The sequence below is a fragment of the Bubalus bubalis genome, chromosome 11 (assembly GCF_019923935.1).
Source record: "Bubalus bubalis isolate 160015118507 breed Murrah chromosome 11, NDDB_SH_1, whole genome shotgun sequence".
Taxonomy (NCBI): domain Eukaryota; kingdom Metazoa; phylum Chordata; class Mammalia; order Artiodactyla; family Bovidae; genus Bubalus; species Bubalus bubalis.
Window position 1 is genome coordinate 92,790,411 of NC_059167.1, and position 18,820 is coordinate 92,809,230.

General features: G+C 44.9%; 1 protein-coding gene across 2 annotated transcripts in view; it reads left to right on the top strand.

Moving 5' to 3' along the window:
• Nucleotides 1-282: 282 nt before the first annotated feature.
• Nucleotides 283-18,820, top strand: part of ARSB (arylsulfatase B) — a 180,076-nt gene continuing 161,538 nt past the window's right edge. For both annotated transcript variants that reach the window (XM_025296367.3, XM_044925446.2), the window contains exons 1-2: nt 283-414; nt 598-1,196. In XM_025296367.3, coding sequence (XP_025152152.2) covers nt 894-1,196 — 303 coding nt within the window. In that variant the 5' untranslated portion in view covers nt 283-414; nt 598-893. The remainder of the gene's footprint in view (nt 415-597; nt 1,197-18,820) is intronic.

Sequence of the window (18,820 nt, forward strand, 5' to 3'; positions counted from 1 at the left end):
GGCTGGCGAGCTGCGGTCCTTGGAGTCGCACAGAGCCAGACACGACTGAGCGATTAAAGCTCAAAGAACAGCTCTTAAAGGGAGCATGAACCAGACAGGTTAATGAGCTGCTCAGCGTTCAAACAGCACCTCAATCAACACCCAGTGTAGCCTAAGTACAACTGCATCTGTAAAACGGCCCCGTGCAGTCGGAGTGTGTATTTGAATTTTTTTTTTTTTTTTTTTGCTGGTGGGGAGGAAGTGGCTTCACAGGAGTGCGCTATTCTTAAATTAATCGGAAACATCCAGACCTCTTGTCTCTTCATCGTTCTCCCACCTGCACGACGCTGGGTTCTTTGGTCAGAAATAATTCTGCTAGAAATGAGTCACGACCTTTAAAACATCATAGCTCAAGATCTGGAGTCAGAACTGAGTGTGAGTTAGGCTCAGCCAACTACAAGCTTGTTTATTGTTTCTTTATGGCGGCGGGGGTGGGGCGGGGGTAATTGTGATTCCTGGCAGCCAGGGTTGTTTCAAGATGTAAAGAAATAAGGGATGTGAAACATGCTTTGTAAGCTGTTTAGAATTAGTAAAAAGAAAAGATCTGCTCTCTTTCAGGGGTGCCACGAGGCATAGCTCTTCCGTGGAAAGATAAGAAATCTTGGCTGCTTTCCAGCACCCACGGAGTTGTCACGGAGCACGGCAGCAGGCACGGCCCGGCTTCTTCCAGGCTGACTCCTCCCCACCGGCCCGCGTCGGAGGCGGCGGGCGCGGGTCTCCCCTGCCCGCGGCCAGCTGGGGGTGAAGTCCCGAGCCGGGGCGGGGCGGGCCCAGGCCGCCCAGTTCCTGCTTCTATAAGCCGTGCCTGGGGCCGGCGGCGCCGCCACAAACGCCGGCACGGCGGGCGGCGCAGGATGGGCGCGCGCGGCGCCGCGAGCCCGCCGCGAGGCCCCGGGCCGCTCCTCCCCGCCATCCTCCCGCTGGGGCTGCTGCTGCTGCCGCTGCCGCCCGCCTCGGGCGCCGGAGCCGGCCGGCCGCCCCACCTCGTCTTCGTGCTGGCGGACGACCTGGGCTGGAACGACGTGGGCTTCCACGGCTCGGCCATCCGCACGCCGCGCCTGGACGCGCTGGCGGCTGGCGGGGTGCTGCTGGACAACTACTACACGCAGCCGCTGTGCACGCCCTCGCGGAGCCAGCTGCTCACCGGCCGCTATCAGGTACGCAGGGCCCCGGGGCCCGCCCGGCCCGCGAGCCTCTTAGAAGTGGGCCCTGGACCCCGAGCGAGCCAGAACAGCCGGCTGCATCCCGGGCCTGACTCTCCAAGGGGCGGCTTCTCTCACGGGCGGCGCCGCGCTCGCTCCTCCCAGGCCCGCAGCCCGCGGAGGTCTCTGCGCATGCCCGGCTCCAGGGCGCGCGCCGCCCGGCTCCAGGGCGCGCGCCGCCCGGCTCCAGGGCGCGCGCCGCCCGGCTCCAGGGCGCGCGCCGCCCGGCTCCAGGGCGCGCGCCGCCCGGCTCCAGGGCGCGCGCCGCCCGGCTCCAGGGCGCGCCCCCCCCCCCCCCCCCCCCCCCAGTCGCGTCTTTCCGCGCCCCACCTGGCCCGGGGGGTTTTCTGCCTTCGGTTTTCGGAAGGTCCCAGGAAGGGGCTTCTGGGCAATGCCAGCTGCGGGGCATTGCGAGTCAGTAGGCAGAAGAGCCGAGTGGACTCTGCTTAGCGGCCTTTAAGTGGGAGGATGGAGAGAGAAGGGAGGGGCCCCCAGGAATGGAGCAGGGGAAGATTGGGAACCAGGAAAGCCGGGGTGGGGGCTAGGCCGGGAGTGGTTAGGCAGGTGGCGGGGGTGGGGAGGTGGACGGGGGGCGCGTTAACAGGGAGGAAGAGTCTGCAGTGGAACCGGTTTTGTTTCCCTGCGAACCCAGCGGTCCTACGTTAGGACTGTCCTACCAAAGGTTTAATTTTTCCAAGTTCTCAGCAGCCCTGGAATGAAAACCAGATTGATATTTCTTGGGCTGATGACTTTCCCCATCCAGGGATCAAACCGGGTCTCCTCCAGGCAGATTCTTTACCGTCTGAGCCACTAGGAAAGCCCCAGACAGCATTTAGAATACCTCTGAGACACTTCTCCATAGAGGTAGGGGAAGGTCAGCGTTACATATAATTTTACTGAAGGCTGGGATGGTGTGTGTGCAGGCAAGCACACGTTTTTGCAGAGGCTTGCTGCTAGTCATGAGTTAATGACTTGAATGCTTTTCTGGATATAAGGAGATATAAGACTTGGGCTGATAAAATCTTCTGAAAATATCTAACTCTCTGAAGGCCTGCTCTGCTAATTTTTCCCAGAGCACAGAGTGCCTTATTGCTAATCTCAACCCTGAACTCCCCTCAGGGGGTGTTGAAGGTCAGCAGCTGTAGTGGCTTGTGACCCAACCCTTGTGGAGGCAGATGGCAAGTGCCAGTTCTTAGCTGGCAGAATCACATAGCTAGAAAGTGGTAAAAAGGGGTTGTGTGCCTTTCTTGTATCTGCTAGTCATCTCAGGCCTCTAAAATTGGATTTTTTTCTTAACCTGAATAAGATTGACATTTTGTGTTTATGACTATGAAAAATACAATTAACAGGTACTGCTTGAGAGCACAAGCACACCTCCATATGTACTATGTATTCAACAACCCCTTACTGTGAGTCACAGGGATGTGCTTGAACCTTGCCCTCCAAATCTGTGTTCATGTAGCCTTTCACATCAACCCTAGCCTCCTGTCCTGAGATCAAGGGAAGGGAAGGGTTCACTTACAGTAAAGGTTTGCATAGTGGTCTGAGACTTTTAGAAACAGAAAAGTTAAGACTTAAATGCAACTCAAGGTTTGCAGTGGAGGTAGAGGATGGTTCCCTTCACCATCAGCCCTAAATACTTTCCACAGCTCTGACTGGCTGCTAAGTGGACTCAGGAATCTCGGCTCTAATGCAGATATCACCCTGAACCCTTTGTAGGAGTAAAAGTGCATCTGAGTAAAGAGGGGATCGAAGGGAAGACATAGTCTACCCAAATGGTTCTACATTTGATCTGAAATAAGAAAACTGAACTCAAATTGCAGAAGAATGGGAGGGTCATTTATTTCTCCGACTTCCTCCCTTCCAACAGTCTTGAACAGGAAAGCAAATACCACACTTTAAAAATTTGTTCATATAACTGACTGCGTTTGCCCCTGAGCATTCTCCCTGATAAGTTACCAACATTTTATCTTCGGGGGGAAAACAAATTTGAGTGTTTAGACTACCCTGAGTAGTGAAAGAAGGGTAAAGGCTGCTTACTCCAAAAGAGTTTAGAGACCACTCACTGAAGCAACTAGCCTCCCCAAACATTTTGCTTGACTTTTCTCCCCTGTTTTATTCTGACTTCAAGAGACTCAATTAGAAATTATCTTGGGTTAGTAAGCATCTTTTTTTAAAATTATTTATTTTAATTGGAGGCTGATTACTTTACAATATTGTGGTGGTTTTAGCCAAATATGGAGAAGCTCTATACAGTCAGCAAAAACAAGACCAGGAGCTGACTGTGGCTCAGACCATGAACTCCTTATTGCCAAATTCAGACATAAATCGAAGAAAGTGGGGAAAACCACTACACCATTCACATATGACCTAAATCAAATCCCTTATGATTATACAGTGGAAGTGAGAAATAGATTTAAGGGACTAGATCCAATAGACAGAGTGCCTGATTATCTATGAACAGAGGTTCGTGACATTGTACAGGAGACATGGATCAAGACCATCCCCAAGAAAAAGAAATGCAAAAAGGCAAAATGTCTGAGGAGGGCTTGCAAAAGCTGTGAAAAGAAGAGAAGCAAAAAATAAAGGAGAAAAGGAAAGATATAAGCATCCGAATGCAGAGTTCCAAAGAATAGCAAGAAGAGATAAGAAAGCCTTCCTCAGAGATCAATGCAAAGAAATAGAGAAAAACAATAGAATGGGAAAAACTAGAGATCTCTTCAAGAAAATTAGAGATGCCAAGGGAACATTTCATGCAAAGATGGGCTCGATAAAGGACAGAAATGGTATGGACCTAACCGAAGCAGAAGATATTAAGAAGAGGTGGCAAGAATACACAGAAGAACTGTCCAAAAAAGATCTTCACGACCAAGATAATCACGATGGTGTGATACACACCTAGAGCCAGACATCCTGGAATGTGAAGTCAAGTGGGCCTTAGGAAGCATCACTACAAACAAAGCTAGTGGAGGTGATGGAATTCCAGTTGAGCTATTTCAAATCCTGAAAGATGATGCTGTGAAAGTGCTGCACTCAATATGTCAGCAAATTTGGAAAACTCAGCAGTGGCCACAGGACTGGAAAAGATCAGTTTTCATTCTAATCCCAAAGAAAGGCAATACCAAAGAATGCTCAAACTACCACACAATTGCATTCATCTCACACACTAGTAAAGTAATGCTCAAAATTCTCCAAACCAGGCTTAAGCAATATGTGAACTGTACTTCCAGATATTCAAGCTGGTTTTAGAAAAGGCAGAGGAACCAGAGATCAAATTGCCAACATCCGCTGAATCATGGAAAAAGCAAGAGAGTTCCAGAAAAACATCTATGTCTGATTCATTGACTATGCCAAAGCCTTTGACTGTGTGGATCACAATAAACTATGGAAATTCTTCAATAGATGAAGACTGACCTGCCTCTTGAGAAACCTGTATGCAGATCAGGAAGAAACAGTTGGAACTGGACATGGAGCTACAGACTGGTTCCAAATAGAGAAAGGAGTACGTCAAGGCTGTATATTGTCACCCTGCTTACTTAACTTATGTGCAGAGTACATCATGAGAAACGCTGGGCTGAAAGAAGCACAAGCTGGAATCAAGATTGCCAGGAGAAATACCAATAACCTCAGATATGCAGATGACACCACCCTTATGGCAGAAAGTGAAGAAGAACTAAAGAGCCTCTTGATGAAAGGGAAAGAGGAGAGTGAAAAAGTTGGCTTAAAGCTCAACATTCAGAAAACGAAGATCATGGCATCTGGTCCCATCACTTCATGGGAAATAGATGGGGAAACAGTGGAAACAGTGTCAGACTTTATTTTTTTAGGCTCCAAAATCACTGCAGATGGTGATTGCAGCCATGAAATTAAAAGATGCTTACTCCTTGGAAGGAAAGTTATGACCAACCTAGACAGCATATTAAAAAGCAGAGACATTACTTTGTCAACAAACGTCCATCTACTCAGGGCTATGGTTTTTCCAGTAGTCATGTATGGATGTGAGAGTTGGACTATAAAGAAAGCTGAGTGCAGAAGAATTGATGCTTTTGAATTGTGGTGTTGGAGAAGACTCTTGAGAGTCCCTTGGACTACAAGGAGATCCAACCAGTCCATCCTAAAGGAGATCAGCCCTGGGTGTTCTTTGGAAGGAGTGATGTTGAAGCTGAAACTCCAATACTTTGGCCACCTGAGGCGAAGAGTTGACTCATTGGAGAAGACCCTGATGCTGGAAAAGATTAAGGGCAAGAAAAGAAGGGGATGACAGAGGATGAGATGGTTGGATGGTATCACCAACTCAATGTACATGAGTTTGGGTGAACTCTGAGAGTTGGTGATGGACAGGGAGGCCTGGCATGCTGTGGTTCATGGGGTCTCAAAGAGTTGGACACGACTGAGCGACTGAACTGAGCTGACATGAATCAGCCAGGTGTACATGTGTCCCCCATCCCGAGCCCCCCTCCCGCCTCCGTACCCATCCCATCCCTTTGGGTTGTCCCAGTGTACTGGCTTTAAGTGCCCTGTTTCATGCACTAAACTTGGACTAGGGATCTATTTCACATATGGTATATACATGTTCGTAGTGATGCTTTCTAAGGCCCATTTGACTTCACATTCCAGGATGTCTGGCTCTAGGTGAGTGATCACACCATCGTGATTATCTTGGTCGTGAAGCTCTTTTTTGTACAGTCCTTCTGTGTATTCTTGCCACCTCTTCTTAATATCTTCTGCTTCTGTTAGGTCCCTACCATTTCTGTCCTTTATCGAGCCCATCTTTGCATGAAATGTTCCCTTGGCATCTCTAATTTTCTTGAAGAGATCTCTAGTCTTTCCCATTCTGTTGTTTTCCTCTATTTCTTTGCATTGATCTCTGAGGAAGGCTTTCTTAGCTCTCCTTGCTATTCTTTGGAACTCTGCATTCATATGTTTATATCTTTCCTTTTCTCCTTTGCTTTTCGCTTCTCTTCTTTTCACAGCTATTTGTAAGGCCTCCTCAAGCAGCCATTTTGCTTTTTTGCATTTCTTTTTCTTGGGGATGGTCTTGATTCCTGTCTCCTGTATAGTGTCATGAACCTCCGTCCATAGTTCATCAGGCACTCTGTCTATTGGATCTAGTCCCTTAAATCTATTTCTCACTTCCACTGTATAATCATAAGGGATTTGATTTAGGTCATACGTGAATGGTCTAGTGGTTTTCTCTACTTTATTCAATTTAAGTCTGAATTTGGCAATAAGGAGCTCATGATCTGAGCCACAGTCAGCTCCCGGTCTTGTTTTTGCTGACTGTATAGAGCTTCTCTATCTTTGGCTGCAAAGAATATAATCAATCTGATTTCGGTGTTGACCATCTGGTGATGTCCATCTGTAGAGTCTTCTCTTGAGTTGTTGGAAGAGGATGTTTGCTATGACCAGTGCATTCTCTTTGCAAAACTCTATTAGCCTTTGCCCTGCTTCATTCCGTATTCCAAGGCCAAATTTGCCTGTTACTCCAGGTGTTTCTTGACTTCCTACTTTTGCATTCCAGTCCCCTATAATGAAAAGGACATCTTTTTTGGGTGTTAGTTCTAAAAGGTCTTGTAGGTCTTCATAGAACCGTTCAACTTCAGCTTCTTCAGCATTATTGATTGGGGCGTAGGCTTGGATTACTGTGATATTGAATGGTTTGCCTTGGAAACAAACAGAGATCATTCTGTCATTTTTGAGATTGTATCCAAGTACTGCATTTCAGACTCTCTTGTTGACCATGATGGCTACTCCATTTCTTCTAAGGGATTCCTGCCTGCAGTAGTAGATATAATGGTCATCTGAGTTAAATTCACCCATCCCAGTGCATTTTAGTTCGCTGATTCCTAGAATGTTGACGTTCACTCTTGCCGTCTCCCATTTGACCACTTCCAATTTTCCTTGATTCATGGCCCTAACATTCCAGGTTCCTATGCAATATTGCTCTTTACAGCATTGGACCTTGCTTCTATCACCAGTCACATCCACAACTGGGTATTGTTTTTGCTTTGGCTCCATCCCTTCATTCTTTCTGGAGTTATTTCTCCACTCATCTCCAGTAGCATATTGGGCATCTACCGTCCCGGGGAGTTCCTCTTTCAGTATCCTATCATTTTGCCTTTTCATACTGTTCATGGGGTTCTCAAGGCAAGAATACTGAAGTGGTTTGCCATTCCCTTCTCCAGTGGACCACATTCTGTCAGACCTCTCCACCATGACCCACCCGTCTTGTGTGGCCCCACAGGGCATGGCTTAGTTTCATTGAGTTAGACAAGGCTGTGGTCGTAGTGTGATTAGATTGGCTAGTTTTCTGTGATTGTGGTTTCAGTGTGTCTGCCTTTTGATGCCCTCTCGAAATGCCTACTGTCTTACTTGGGTTTCTCTTACCTTGGACGTGGGGTATCTCTTCACGGCTGCTCCAGCAAAGTGCAGCTGCTGCTCCTTACCTTGGACAAGGGGTATCTCCTCACAGCCGCCCCTCCTGACCTTGAACGTGGAGTAGCTCCTCTAGGCCCTCCTGTGCCCACACAGCTGCTGCTTCTTGGACATGGGGTAGCTCCTCTCAGCCGCCGCCCCTGACCTCAGATGTGGGGTAGCTCCTCTAGGCCGCTCCTGTGCTGATGCAGCCTGGCACTCTTGGTTGCTGGCCCTGACCTTGGGTGAGGGGTAGCTCCTCTCAACCATGCTTCTGTGCGGTCCGTCACAGCCAGCGTGCTTCAAGCCTCTTGATGAAAGTGAAAGAGGAGAGAGAAAAAGTTCGCTTAAAGCTCAGCATTCAGAAAACCAAGATCATGGCATCTGGTCCCATTACTTCATGGGAAATAGATGGGGAAACAGTGGAAACAGTTTCAGACTTTATTTTTCTTGGCTCCAAAATCACTACAGATGGTGACTGCAGCCATGAAATTAAAAGACACTCCTTGGAAGGAAAGTTATGACCAACCTGGATAGTATATTGAAAAGCAGAGATATTGCCAACAAAGATCCGTCTAGTCAAGGCTATGGTTTTTCCAGTGGTCATGTATGGATGTGAAAGTTGGACTGTGAAGAAAGCTGAGCACCGAAGAATTGATGGTTTTGAACTGTGGTGTTGGAGAAGACTCTTGAGAATCCCTTGGACTGCAAGGAGATCCAACCAGTCCATTCTGAAGGAGATCAGTCCTGGGTGTTCATTGGAAGGACTGATGCTGAAGCTGAAAGTCCAATACTTTGGCCACCTGAGGCGAAGAGTTGACTCATTGGAAAAGACCCTGATGCTGGAAGGGATTGGGGGCAAGAGGAGAAGGGGACGACAGAGGATGAGATGGCTGGATGGCATCACTGACTCAATGGTCATGAGTTTGAGTGAACTCCAGGAGTTGGTGATGGACAGGGAGGCCTGGTGTGCTGTGATTCATGGGGTCGCAGAGTTGGACATGACTGAGCGACTGAACTGAACTGAATATACATGTTTCAGTGCTATTCTCTCAAATCATCCCACCCTTGCCTTCTCCCACAGAGTCCAAAAGTCTGTTCTTTATATATATCTATGTCTCTTTTGCTGTTTTGCGTATAGGGTCGTCATTACCATCTTTCTAAATTCCCTATAAATGCATTAATATATTGTATTGGTGTTTTTCTTTCTTACCTCACTCTGTATAATAGGCTCCTGTTTCATCCACCTCATTAGAACTGATTCAAATGCATTCTTTTTAATGGCTGAGTAATACTCCATTGTGTATATGTACCACAGCTTTCTTATCCATTCGTCTGCTAATAGACATCTAGGTTGCTTCCATGTCCTGGCTATTGTAAACAGTGCTGTGATGAACATTGGGGTACACGTGTCTCTTTCAATTCTGGTTTTCTCAGTGTGTTTGCCCAGCAGTGGGATTGCTTGGTCATATGGCAGTTCCGTGTTCAGTTTTTTAAGGAATCTCCACACTGTTCTCCATAGTGGCTGTACTAGTTTTCATTCCCACCAAGAGTGTAAGAGGGTTCCCTTTCTCCACCTCCTCTCCAGCATTTATTGCTTGTGGACTTTTGTATAGCAGCCATTCTGACCAGTGTGAGATGAAACTTCATTGTGGTTTTGATTTGCATTTCTCTGATAATGAGTGATGTGGAGCATCTTTTCATGTGTTTGTTAGCCATCTGTATGTCTTCTTTGGAGAAATGTCTGTTTAGTTCCTTGGCCCATTTTTTGATTGGGTCATTTATTTTACTGGTATTGAGCCGCATGAGCTGTTTGTGTATTTTTGAGATTAATTCTTTGTTGGTTGCTTCGTTTGCTATTATTTTCTCATACTCTGAAGGTTGTCTTTTCACCTTGCTTATAGTTTCCTTTGTTGTGCAAAAGGTTTTAAGTTTAGTTAGGTCCCATTTGTTTATTTTTGCTTTTATTTCCATTACTCTGGGAGGTGGGTCATAGAAGATCTTGCTGTGATTTGTCAGAGAGTGTTTTGCCTATGTTTTCCTCTAGGAGTTTTGTAGCTTCTGGTCTTACATTTAGATCTTTAATCCATGTTGAGTTTATTTTTGTGTATGGTGTTAGAAAATGTTCTAGTTTCATTCTTTTACAAGTGGTTGACTGGTTTTCCCAGCATCACTTGTTAAAAGAGATTGTCTTTTCTCCATTGTATATTCTTGCCTCCTTTGTCAAAGATAAGGTGTCCATGCTGCTGCTGCTAGGTCGCTTCAGTCAGGTCCGACTCTGTGCGACCCCATAGACGGCAGCCCACCAGGCTCCCCCATCCCTGGGGTTCTCCAGGCAAGAACACTGTAATGGGTTGCCATTTCCTTCTCCAATGCATCAAAGTGAAAACTGAAAGTGAAGTCACTCAGTCGTATCCGACTTGTAGCGACCCCATGAACTGTAGCCTGCCAGGTTTCTCCATCCATGGGATTTTCCAGGCAAGAGTACTGGAGTGGGTTGCCACTGCCTTCTCCATAGGTGCTAGGATTTATCTCTGGGCTTTCTATTTTGTTCCATTGATCTATATTTCTGTCTTTGTGCCAGTACCATACTGTCTTGATGACTGTACCTTTGTAGTATAGTCTGAAGTGAGGCAGGTTGATTCCTCCAGTTCCATTCTTGTTTCTCAAGATTGCTTTGGCTATTTGAGGTTTTTTGTATTTCCGTACAAATTGTGAAATTATTTGTTCTAGTTCTGTGAAAAATGCTGTTGGTAGCTTGATAGGGATTGCATTGAATCTATAGATTAGCAAGCATCTTCTTTTAAAAGAGTCAATATTTCTGGGCGAGCCAAGGAGCTTCACTGGCCTCAGATTCTATATTCTGGTACCATTCTAAGCATTTCACATGTGTTAATTCATTTAAGTCTTACAGCAACCCAATGAAATAGGTCCTACTTTATCATCCCTATTTGATAACAAGGAAAACGATGAGGTGGTTAAGAAACTTGCTCAAGGTCATGGGGCTGGTAAGCTGTGGATCTGTAAATCAGGATTTGCCCCAGGCAGTATAGTCTGTAACCATTACACTATCTTGCCTACTCAGACTTATTTAAAAATATCATTGCAAGAGCTGCTTCAGATTTACTAAATAATCTCCTTTATTTTTTAACATTTAGGTCATTCCTAAACAACTTGATGAGAAAAACTAACCCACTGCATTTCAAGTTAGGAATTCCCTATGTTAAAAAGTGAAAATGGTGAGAAAGGTTTTATTTCAAAATGAGTCATGTGTTTTGCATAATTTTAGACAATAAAATGAGGAAATTTGTTGACTCTTTCAAAACTAGATACTTGAAAGAACTGCTTAGTGGTCTTATCTGTGAACTTAGCACAGATAGAGATTCCCCCTTCCTTAATCATCAAGCTTTAGATTAGAAAAGTGCAAAGTGCTAAACAAGTTTTGAGTGATTTAACTTTGTATTCCCAAGAAATGCTGAGTTTTCGGTTTTTAATTTATATTTACTGAAGAGGACTAGTAGAATTTTGAGATGTGGGTTTCAGTCTTTGCCATGTCAGCCTTCAGACTCTGACCTCAAAGCACATGATTTTCCACATCTACAATATATGAGACTTGGAGTGAGCTCTCAGGCTCTTTCTCCAATTAAAATAAATAAATTTAAATGTAAAAAAGAACTCTAAATTTCTTTGATTATAAGACTCTTGTGTTCACTAGAGCAAGTTTCTAACTTCAGAAAAGCATGTATCGTACCCACTATCTCCACCTACTGGTAGAAAGAGAGATTAATCTTGCTCAACAGTGTTTTACACGTTTCAGGAGCTGCTTGCTGTGAGGCTAGGAACTTGTTGAGAAAGGAATGTGAATCCGACCTTTTATTTTGAGACGTTTAATTTGTTCAGGATCCTCACATTTGAAACCTTTACAGCTTGCATACGTTGGTGAAAATTTGCTCAGTTTAGATGGAGGGGAGGGGGAGGTTGATCAGCAGAGGAGCTAAGTAGTTCCTGGTACTCCAGGGACTGGAATTCAGGTCTCTGGCCACTTTGGCTAGTTTTCTTCCTACAGTCTTATGACTCATTCATCCCCTGTTTTAAAAATCTTTGAGAAATCTATATTTTATTTATATTTTGAATAGGAAATCCTATTCTTATTCCCCATATCCTTGCCAACACTGGTATATATTAGATGCTAAACCATCTTCAGATATATGATCTGTGAATATTTTTATCCCTATGTTTATCCTATGACAGTATCACATTATCTCTCTAAGGACAGATGTGTGAGGGTACAAACTTGCAACAGGTAGTAAATAAGATTAGAGATCTAATGCATAGCACAGTGGATACAGACAATAATATTGTATTATAAGCATGAGACTTGCTAGGAGTCTATAAGTTAATGATTCCAACCAGTAAAAGAAGACAATTATATAATATGATAGAAGTGCTAATTATCAGTACAATGGTGATCACATCTTAATGTATAAATGCATCAAATTAATACGTGACACATCTTAAATTTATACAGTGTTATGTGTTGAATATATTTCAATAGAGAACACACATATCCTAAGCTAAGGATTGTGAGTTCATGTCTCACCTGGGGTACCAAAAAAATAAAAAAACACATGTAATAAAGATGTTTATAAAAGTGGGAGAATAAGTAAATAAAAATCCTTCAACTTTTCTAATAGAATTTGTATACCACTTTTAGTTAGAACCAAAGACTTGAAAATCCTGAATTTCCTTATTCTTACAACTTGACTTTATTTGCTACAAAACGTTCATTACATCTCTGCAGTCCCAGTTCAGCGTGGCTGTCTATTCTCAAGTCGACTTCCCCACTTGCCCTGCTTGTCTCTGACCCAGAGAAGCACCCAATGTTGAGCAACTAAATGAATGACTTTGCTAAGCGCTTTAACACTTGTGTGTTTCCTGAAAGAGCTCACTGTCTTAACTGTGTAGGGTTGACAGGTCATTTCTAGTGCCCTGGCTTCCTTTTTAAGAAATTAAAAGGATAAAAGGGTCACAAAACTGGTAAGCCTTTATAGAAGCACTTCCTTCTGGGGGAAAAAAAAAAACAGAGTAACTTTGGTCCTCACCTGGGAACATTCTTACCTTGGGAACTGAGGGGGCCACTGCACCAGCACTCTATAAACCTTGGCAGAGGATAATAGCAATGAAAGATGATGCCAAGGTTTCATTCTTAAGGGACCCATGCCACATTTGTCTTCATCACGTTGATAAGCGGACAAGACACTTTCACGCCTTTTCACTCACACCTGTAGCAGAACCTTGGACAGGAGATCTAGGAAGGAGGCTGTGTGGAAGCATGGGGGGTGATATTTGACTTTGGCTTCTAGTTTGCTTTAAGAATGTGAGCAGGGAGGACCCCACAGCTGCAGGCAGAAGAGGGTGTGGAAAGAGGAAGCAGTTCCTTCTAGGCAGGCTCTCACCTCCCTGCGGCTTTTCCTCACTGCCTCATTCCTCATGTCCTGTCTGCTCAGTCTCTGTCAGCTCTGCGAGTGCATGCCTCTCAGCGTCTCCTGTCCCTGGTCGCCTCTCCCTGACTCTAAGAAGTGGGGCAAAGAGGAGTCAAGAGTTGGAAGAAAGGGGCGGAGTCTCGGGGAAAAGTGGTTACACATTGCCTGCCTGCGCTCAGTCGCTTCATCATGTCCAACTCTTTGCGCTCCTACGGACTAGAGCCCACGAGGCTACTCTGTCCGTGGGATTCTCCAGGCAAGAGCACTGGAGTGGGTTGCTGTGCCCTCCTCCAGGGCATCTTCCCCACCCAGGGATCGAACCCATCATTCTTACATCTCCTGCATTGGCAGGCGGGTTCTTTACCACTAGCGCCACCTGGGAAGCCCAGTCACACATTAGGAGTGTTCATATGACTTACTTCCCTGGTGGCTCAGTTGGTAAAGAATCTACCTGCAATGCAGGAGACCTGGGTTTGATCCATGGGTTGGGAAGATCCCCTGGAGAAGGGAACGGCTACCCACTCCAGTATTCTTGGCTTTCCCTGGTGGCTCAGCTGGTAAAGAATCTGCCTGCAATGAAGGAGACATGGGTTCAATCCCTGGGTTGGGAAGATCACCTGGAGAAGGGAAAGGCTGCCCACTCCAGTATTCTTGCCTGGAGAATTCCATGGACTGCATAGTCCAAAGGGTCGCAAAGAGTCAGACACGACTGAGCGACCCTCACTCACTTATGACTTATTGCCGAGGTATCCAAGGAGTGAGCCATAAGAGGAGAATGTAATCCAGAGGCCACTGGGGCCTCCAAAGAGAAAGCACTTGCTGGTCTTTATTTCTGTGCTCATTTGAGGGGAGGAGTAAAGGATGCATCCGCTTCATACTGACAAACAAGACAGCTGCCCTCTGCAACAAATACATCAGGGCTTCGTTGAAGGAAGGGGAGGGGGGTGAGGAGGGGGGGATGACTTGCTCTGATGGGTCTTTTGTTTTTATTGAAGCCAAGTGTTCTTTCTGAGCCTAGTCTGAGCCGAGAGGCATTTTCCCAAGAGGGAAGGGGCAACTGGAGTCCTTAGTCTGCAAATGTTGAAGATTTCTTTTTTTAATCTAATTTTTACCTTTTTTACTTCCCAAATAATGGGAAAAGAGAGAATAAAAAGTTCGGAGTTGAGTGGAATATGAATCATTAACTTACGGGATTTTTAGGTTGGTTGACACTTGAAGTTTGTTATTCCAAGAATCACTCTGAGCATAAGCTGTTACTGTCTGGTAGCTCTGTTTCCTTATTCATATCACTTTTCTAAAAATTCTTTTTCCTCCATATTGTCCTTCCTTTTCATTCTGGGCTCTCAGCTGGATTTATAATTTAAACAGGAAGGCAGTGAAACAACGTTTGCCTTGTTTATTCCTTTTGCAAACAACATCCCTTTGTGGTTTAGTCAGAGATTTACACTCTTTGCTAATCAACACCAAAATAAATAGATGCTTAAAACTGTCAGTGACGCCAGCCAGTTCTGCAGCCCGAGTTCTGAAGGACTAGGCCAGATGGCAGAGCCAGGCCCCCAACACACATAATGTGTGTTCTGTCACTCTTGGCATCAGCAGTGCGGGCAGCTGACCGCTTTTTAGAAGGCTAACTGGGAGGGAGCAGATTCTCCACTATCCATTTGTTCAGGGATAAACCCTAAGGTGGCACGAGTGGTACTCAGCCATGGTTAAAACCTGTAGTGCTCTGGCCCAGGCCCAGGCTGGCACTTCTGAACTCCTGGCTGGCCCCCAGCATGTTCTGTGATCGTGTTCTGGTCATGAAGCTCTCCGTTAGGCTCCCTGGTGTATAATGTGGAAGAGCAGAGCTGCCCATTTTTTCGGAATTTTCAAGTATTGCAGCAGGAAGTGTTGCCCAAATACAGGGCTGCAATGAGTTCATCGTGCTCAGGTCAGACTGACAGGCGGAATCCTGCTCTGTTCCCCTGGGTGTTATCTCGACACTCTGAAGTTCAGAGAAATAGCGTCCGTTGCCAGTACACACGAATGCCAGTACACTGCCAGTACATGCACGCACATGAAAATTTTGCTTTTCATGTCAAGTTTTGACTTTAGACTTCCACCTTGTTCACCTGCAAAGAGATTTTTGGCTCTTTGAAAATTCATAACTGCATCGTCAAAGTGCTAATTCAATAAAACAAACCAAAAATCCTTCTGTCAAATGGAGAATGGAGTAAGAAATGGCAACCCACTCCAGTATTCTTGCCTGGAAAAGTACCATGGACAGGAAAGCCTGGCAGGCTGCAGTGCTTGGGGTCGCAAAGAGTTGGGCACGACCGAGCATGCACACTCATGCCGTGTATGTAGCAGGGTCTCCCTGGCCCTTGGGAGAGCTTATTACAAGAGTAACTGAAACCCAGTGCTCTGAGCTTCCAAATAGATTGGTAATCGATAGACTGCCTATGAGATTCTGACGTGGGAGCCATCCTCTCTCCTCCCCTTCCAGGAGAGTGTTTTTTTTTTTTTTTTGAATTCTCAAGAGACCACCCTGATAGTATATTCAAGGTCAATAACTTACAGGGTCAAAAACATTTTTACACGCAGCAAAATATGTAAACAAAGATTTCTCATCACTTTTCTCATAGAAAGCACCCAGAGACAAGGCAGATCCTTGACTAACTCTGCAGACTCTTTGCCTTTGTGGAGGGAATCCTTGAGATTCAAGTAAAATCTTAGGAGAAGCTGTTTTTTTGAGGCTTTGTTTAATGAAGACGAGACAGCTACGGAGAGAAAGTAACCTCTTTGGACTCTCCTATACCACCCCACTCCAGTACTCTTGCCTGGAAAATCCCATGGATGGAGGAGCCTGGTGAGCTGCAGTCCATAGGGTCGCTAAGAGTCAGACACGACTGAGTGGCTTCACTTTCACTTTTCACTTTCATGCAATGGAGAAGGAAATGGCAACCCACTCCAGTGTTTTTGCCTGGAGAATCCCAGGGACCGGGGAGCCTGGTAGGCTGCCGTCTCTGGGGTCACACAGAGTCGGACACGACTGAAGCGACTTAGCAGCAGCAGCATACTATCTGTAGGACCCTCTCCATTCAATGCGTACTCTCCAAACACTGAAGGCAGATGTTAGAATGGAATTGTTTTAGATGCTGTTGTGTTGCCAAGGGGATGCTTGTTTTTTCTTTTGATTCTTCTTGGCGCCTTAATACCATCCTGCCCCATGAAGCATGGCGTGGCTCTACAGTTCAGTGCTAAACCCAAGCTCAGTTCTGTGTTTGCCTGTTTACAGCTTCTCTACACACTACAGCTTCCTCGCTTCAAACAGTGTGTGAACAAACCAAAAATATGTTTTTGGCTGGGATCCAGACTTTGGCTTCCGCTCCCCGAGTCATGCCATAAAAATGCTCTGTCGAATAAATTCTCAGGAAGTGAAAAGAACGTTCCCTGCTCCATAGGATTTTAGATAATAGAGGAGGCTTCAGCTGACCACCTGGCGTGGTGCCCATGGCCTTGGAAGAGCAAATCACACAGCATCCCCTGGCAGTGCTTTACAGCGACCGGAGATCAAGTGATGGATGAACTTTCCATTTAAAGAAATTTGCACATAATGTTTATGTCCACTGGGTCTTTTGAACTCCGTAAAATGCTATCTTTCCATATCTTCTGCTGTTGCCAGTTAGTATAGATTATGAAGTTTTTGAAGCCAGGATTAATTTTCCATTGAGTAAACTTCTAGTGTTAACCATGGACTATTATTTGAGGGGTGTGTGTGTGTGCGTGCGTGCGTGCGTGCGTGTGCATGCTTGTGTATGTTTAGAGAGCGATGTTTCCCTTTCCCAGCCTGGATATAGTCACATCCTTATGATTCAGGATCCCAGTTGGAAAGAGATGGCATATTCCAATTAGGACCATTTAGGGAGAGTTTATTCACAAAGGAACTATTTTTATTTTATTTTACTTTTTTAGTTGCAGCATGTGGGATCCAGCTCCTTGACCAGGTGTTGAACCTGGGCCCCCTGACATGGGAACTTGGAGTCTTAACCACTGGACCACCAGGGAGGTCCCAGGGGCTATTTTTAAAAGGTGCGAATGTGTTGGGGAAACAGAAAGAGATAGTGTATGACTCACTGGAGCTATTACTACTCGTAGACCAGAAGGGAAGGAAAGGAAGAGGAGAGACCAGAACCTGGAAACAGAATCCTGTCGAGAAGGCCACTTTCAGAATGGCCTGCAGGATGCAGATAACCTGGCCACTCGGGGTCATTCATCTCTTCCCTCCCTCCAATCCCTGTCTGGGCTCCCCATTGACTGAACCCAGTCAGAACCAGGAGGTGCAGAAGGTTTTTGATTTGGTCCCGGTAGGTTGATTTCCCAGGCTGAAAACAGGACAGAAGGCAAATTGGGAATTTGGAGGGAAAATGAAGGGCATCTGAAACATATCCCAGTGTAGAAGTCCAGTTATTCCTAGGGAGGGCACAAAATCTGAACAGAAAATTTAAACTCACTTTTATTTTTAAATAGCTTTATTGAGGTATAATTGACATGCACTAGATGTTAGTCACTCAGTCGTATCCAACTCTTTGCGACTCCATGGAAAAAAGCAGCCCTTCATGCTCCTCTGTCCATGGAATTCTCCAGGCAAGAATACTGGAGTGGATAGCCATTCCCTTCTTCAGGGGATCTTCCCAACCCAGGGATCGAACCTGGCTTTTCTGCATTGATGCAGATTCTTTACCATCTGAGCTACCAGGGAAGCAATAAACTGCATATAATTCAATTATACAGTTTGGTAAGTTTTGATATGTATATGCCCGTGAAGCCATTATCACACTATCAAGTTAGCAAACATATTATCACCTTCAAAATAAGCTCACTTTAACATTTATGATATTCCACATGGTCCTTTAGGAGGGCATGGAAAGATATCATGAAATCAAGCAATAGCAAATATGTTTCCAAAAGGACTGGCTCTGGACAGGCACACAAAAAATGAAATTCAAGACAATGTCAAAGTTTATGAGAAAGCTATTTAATAGTAAGTAGTTTATAATACATTAAAAAAAATTGAAGGTTTTTGTTTTGTTTTTGTGTTTACTTCATATCTGTTTATTGCCATGAATTTAAAACAAAGCATGTACCTGCTTAAAAATTGAAGACGCCATAGAGCTTATGTTTATGTGGTTATCCCTTTCAAACTTTACCATATTAAAAATTAAAATAAAATTTTAAAATATTTTTTTATTAATTGAAAAATGACAATAATAATTCTATTACATATTAACATACATAGCTTAGGGAAAATAGGCTATTTTGTGTTTTCCAAAACAAAAGAATTATGTAAGAAGAGTGATCATTGTTTTATATTTTTGTATGTTTTCTATGAATAGAAACTAGCTAGTTTATGACATTACATCTGTTTCTGTGTCCAACCAGCGCAATCAAGTTGACCCTTGAACAGCATGAGTTCAAATTGTAAGGGTCCACTTATATGTGGAGTGGATTTTGTTTACTAAATATGTGCTATGATGCTGCATGACCTGTGGTTGGTTAAATCCCTGGATGCAACCGACTGTAAAGTTATACTCAGATTTTCAACTGCACGGAGGTTAGTGCCCCTTCCCCCCAGTTGGTGAAAGATGAACCATATATGGTTTTGGTAAGTTGTTGAAGAACGTCTAGCCTCACATAGACGTA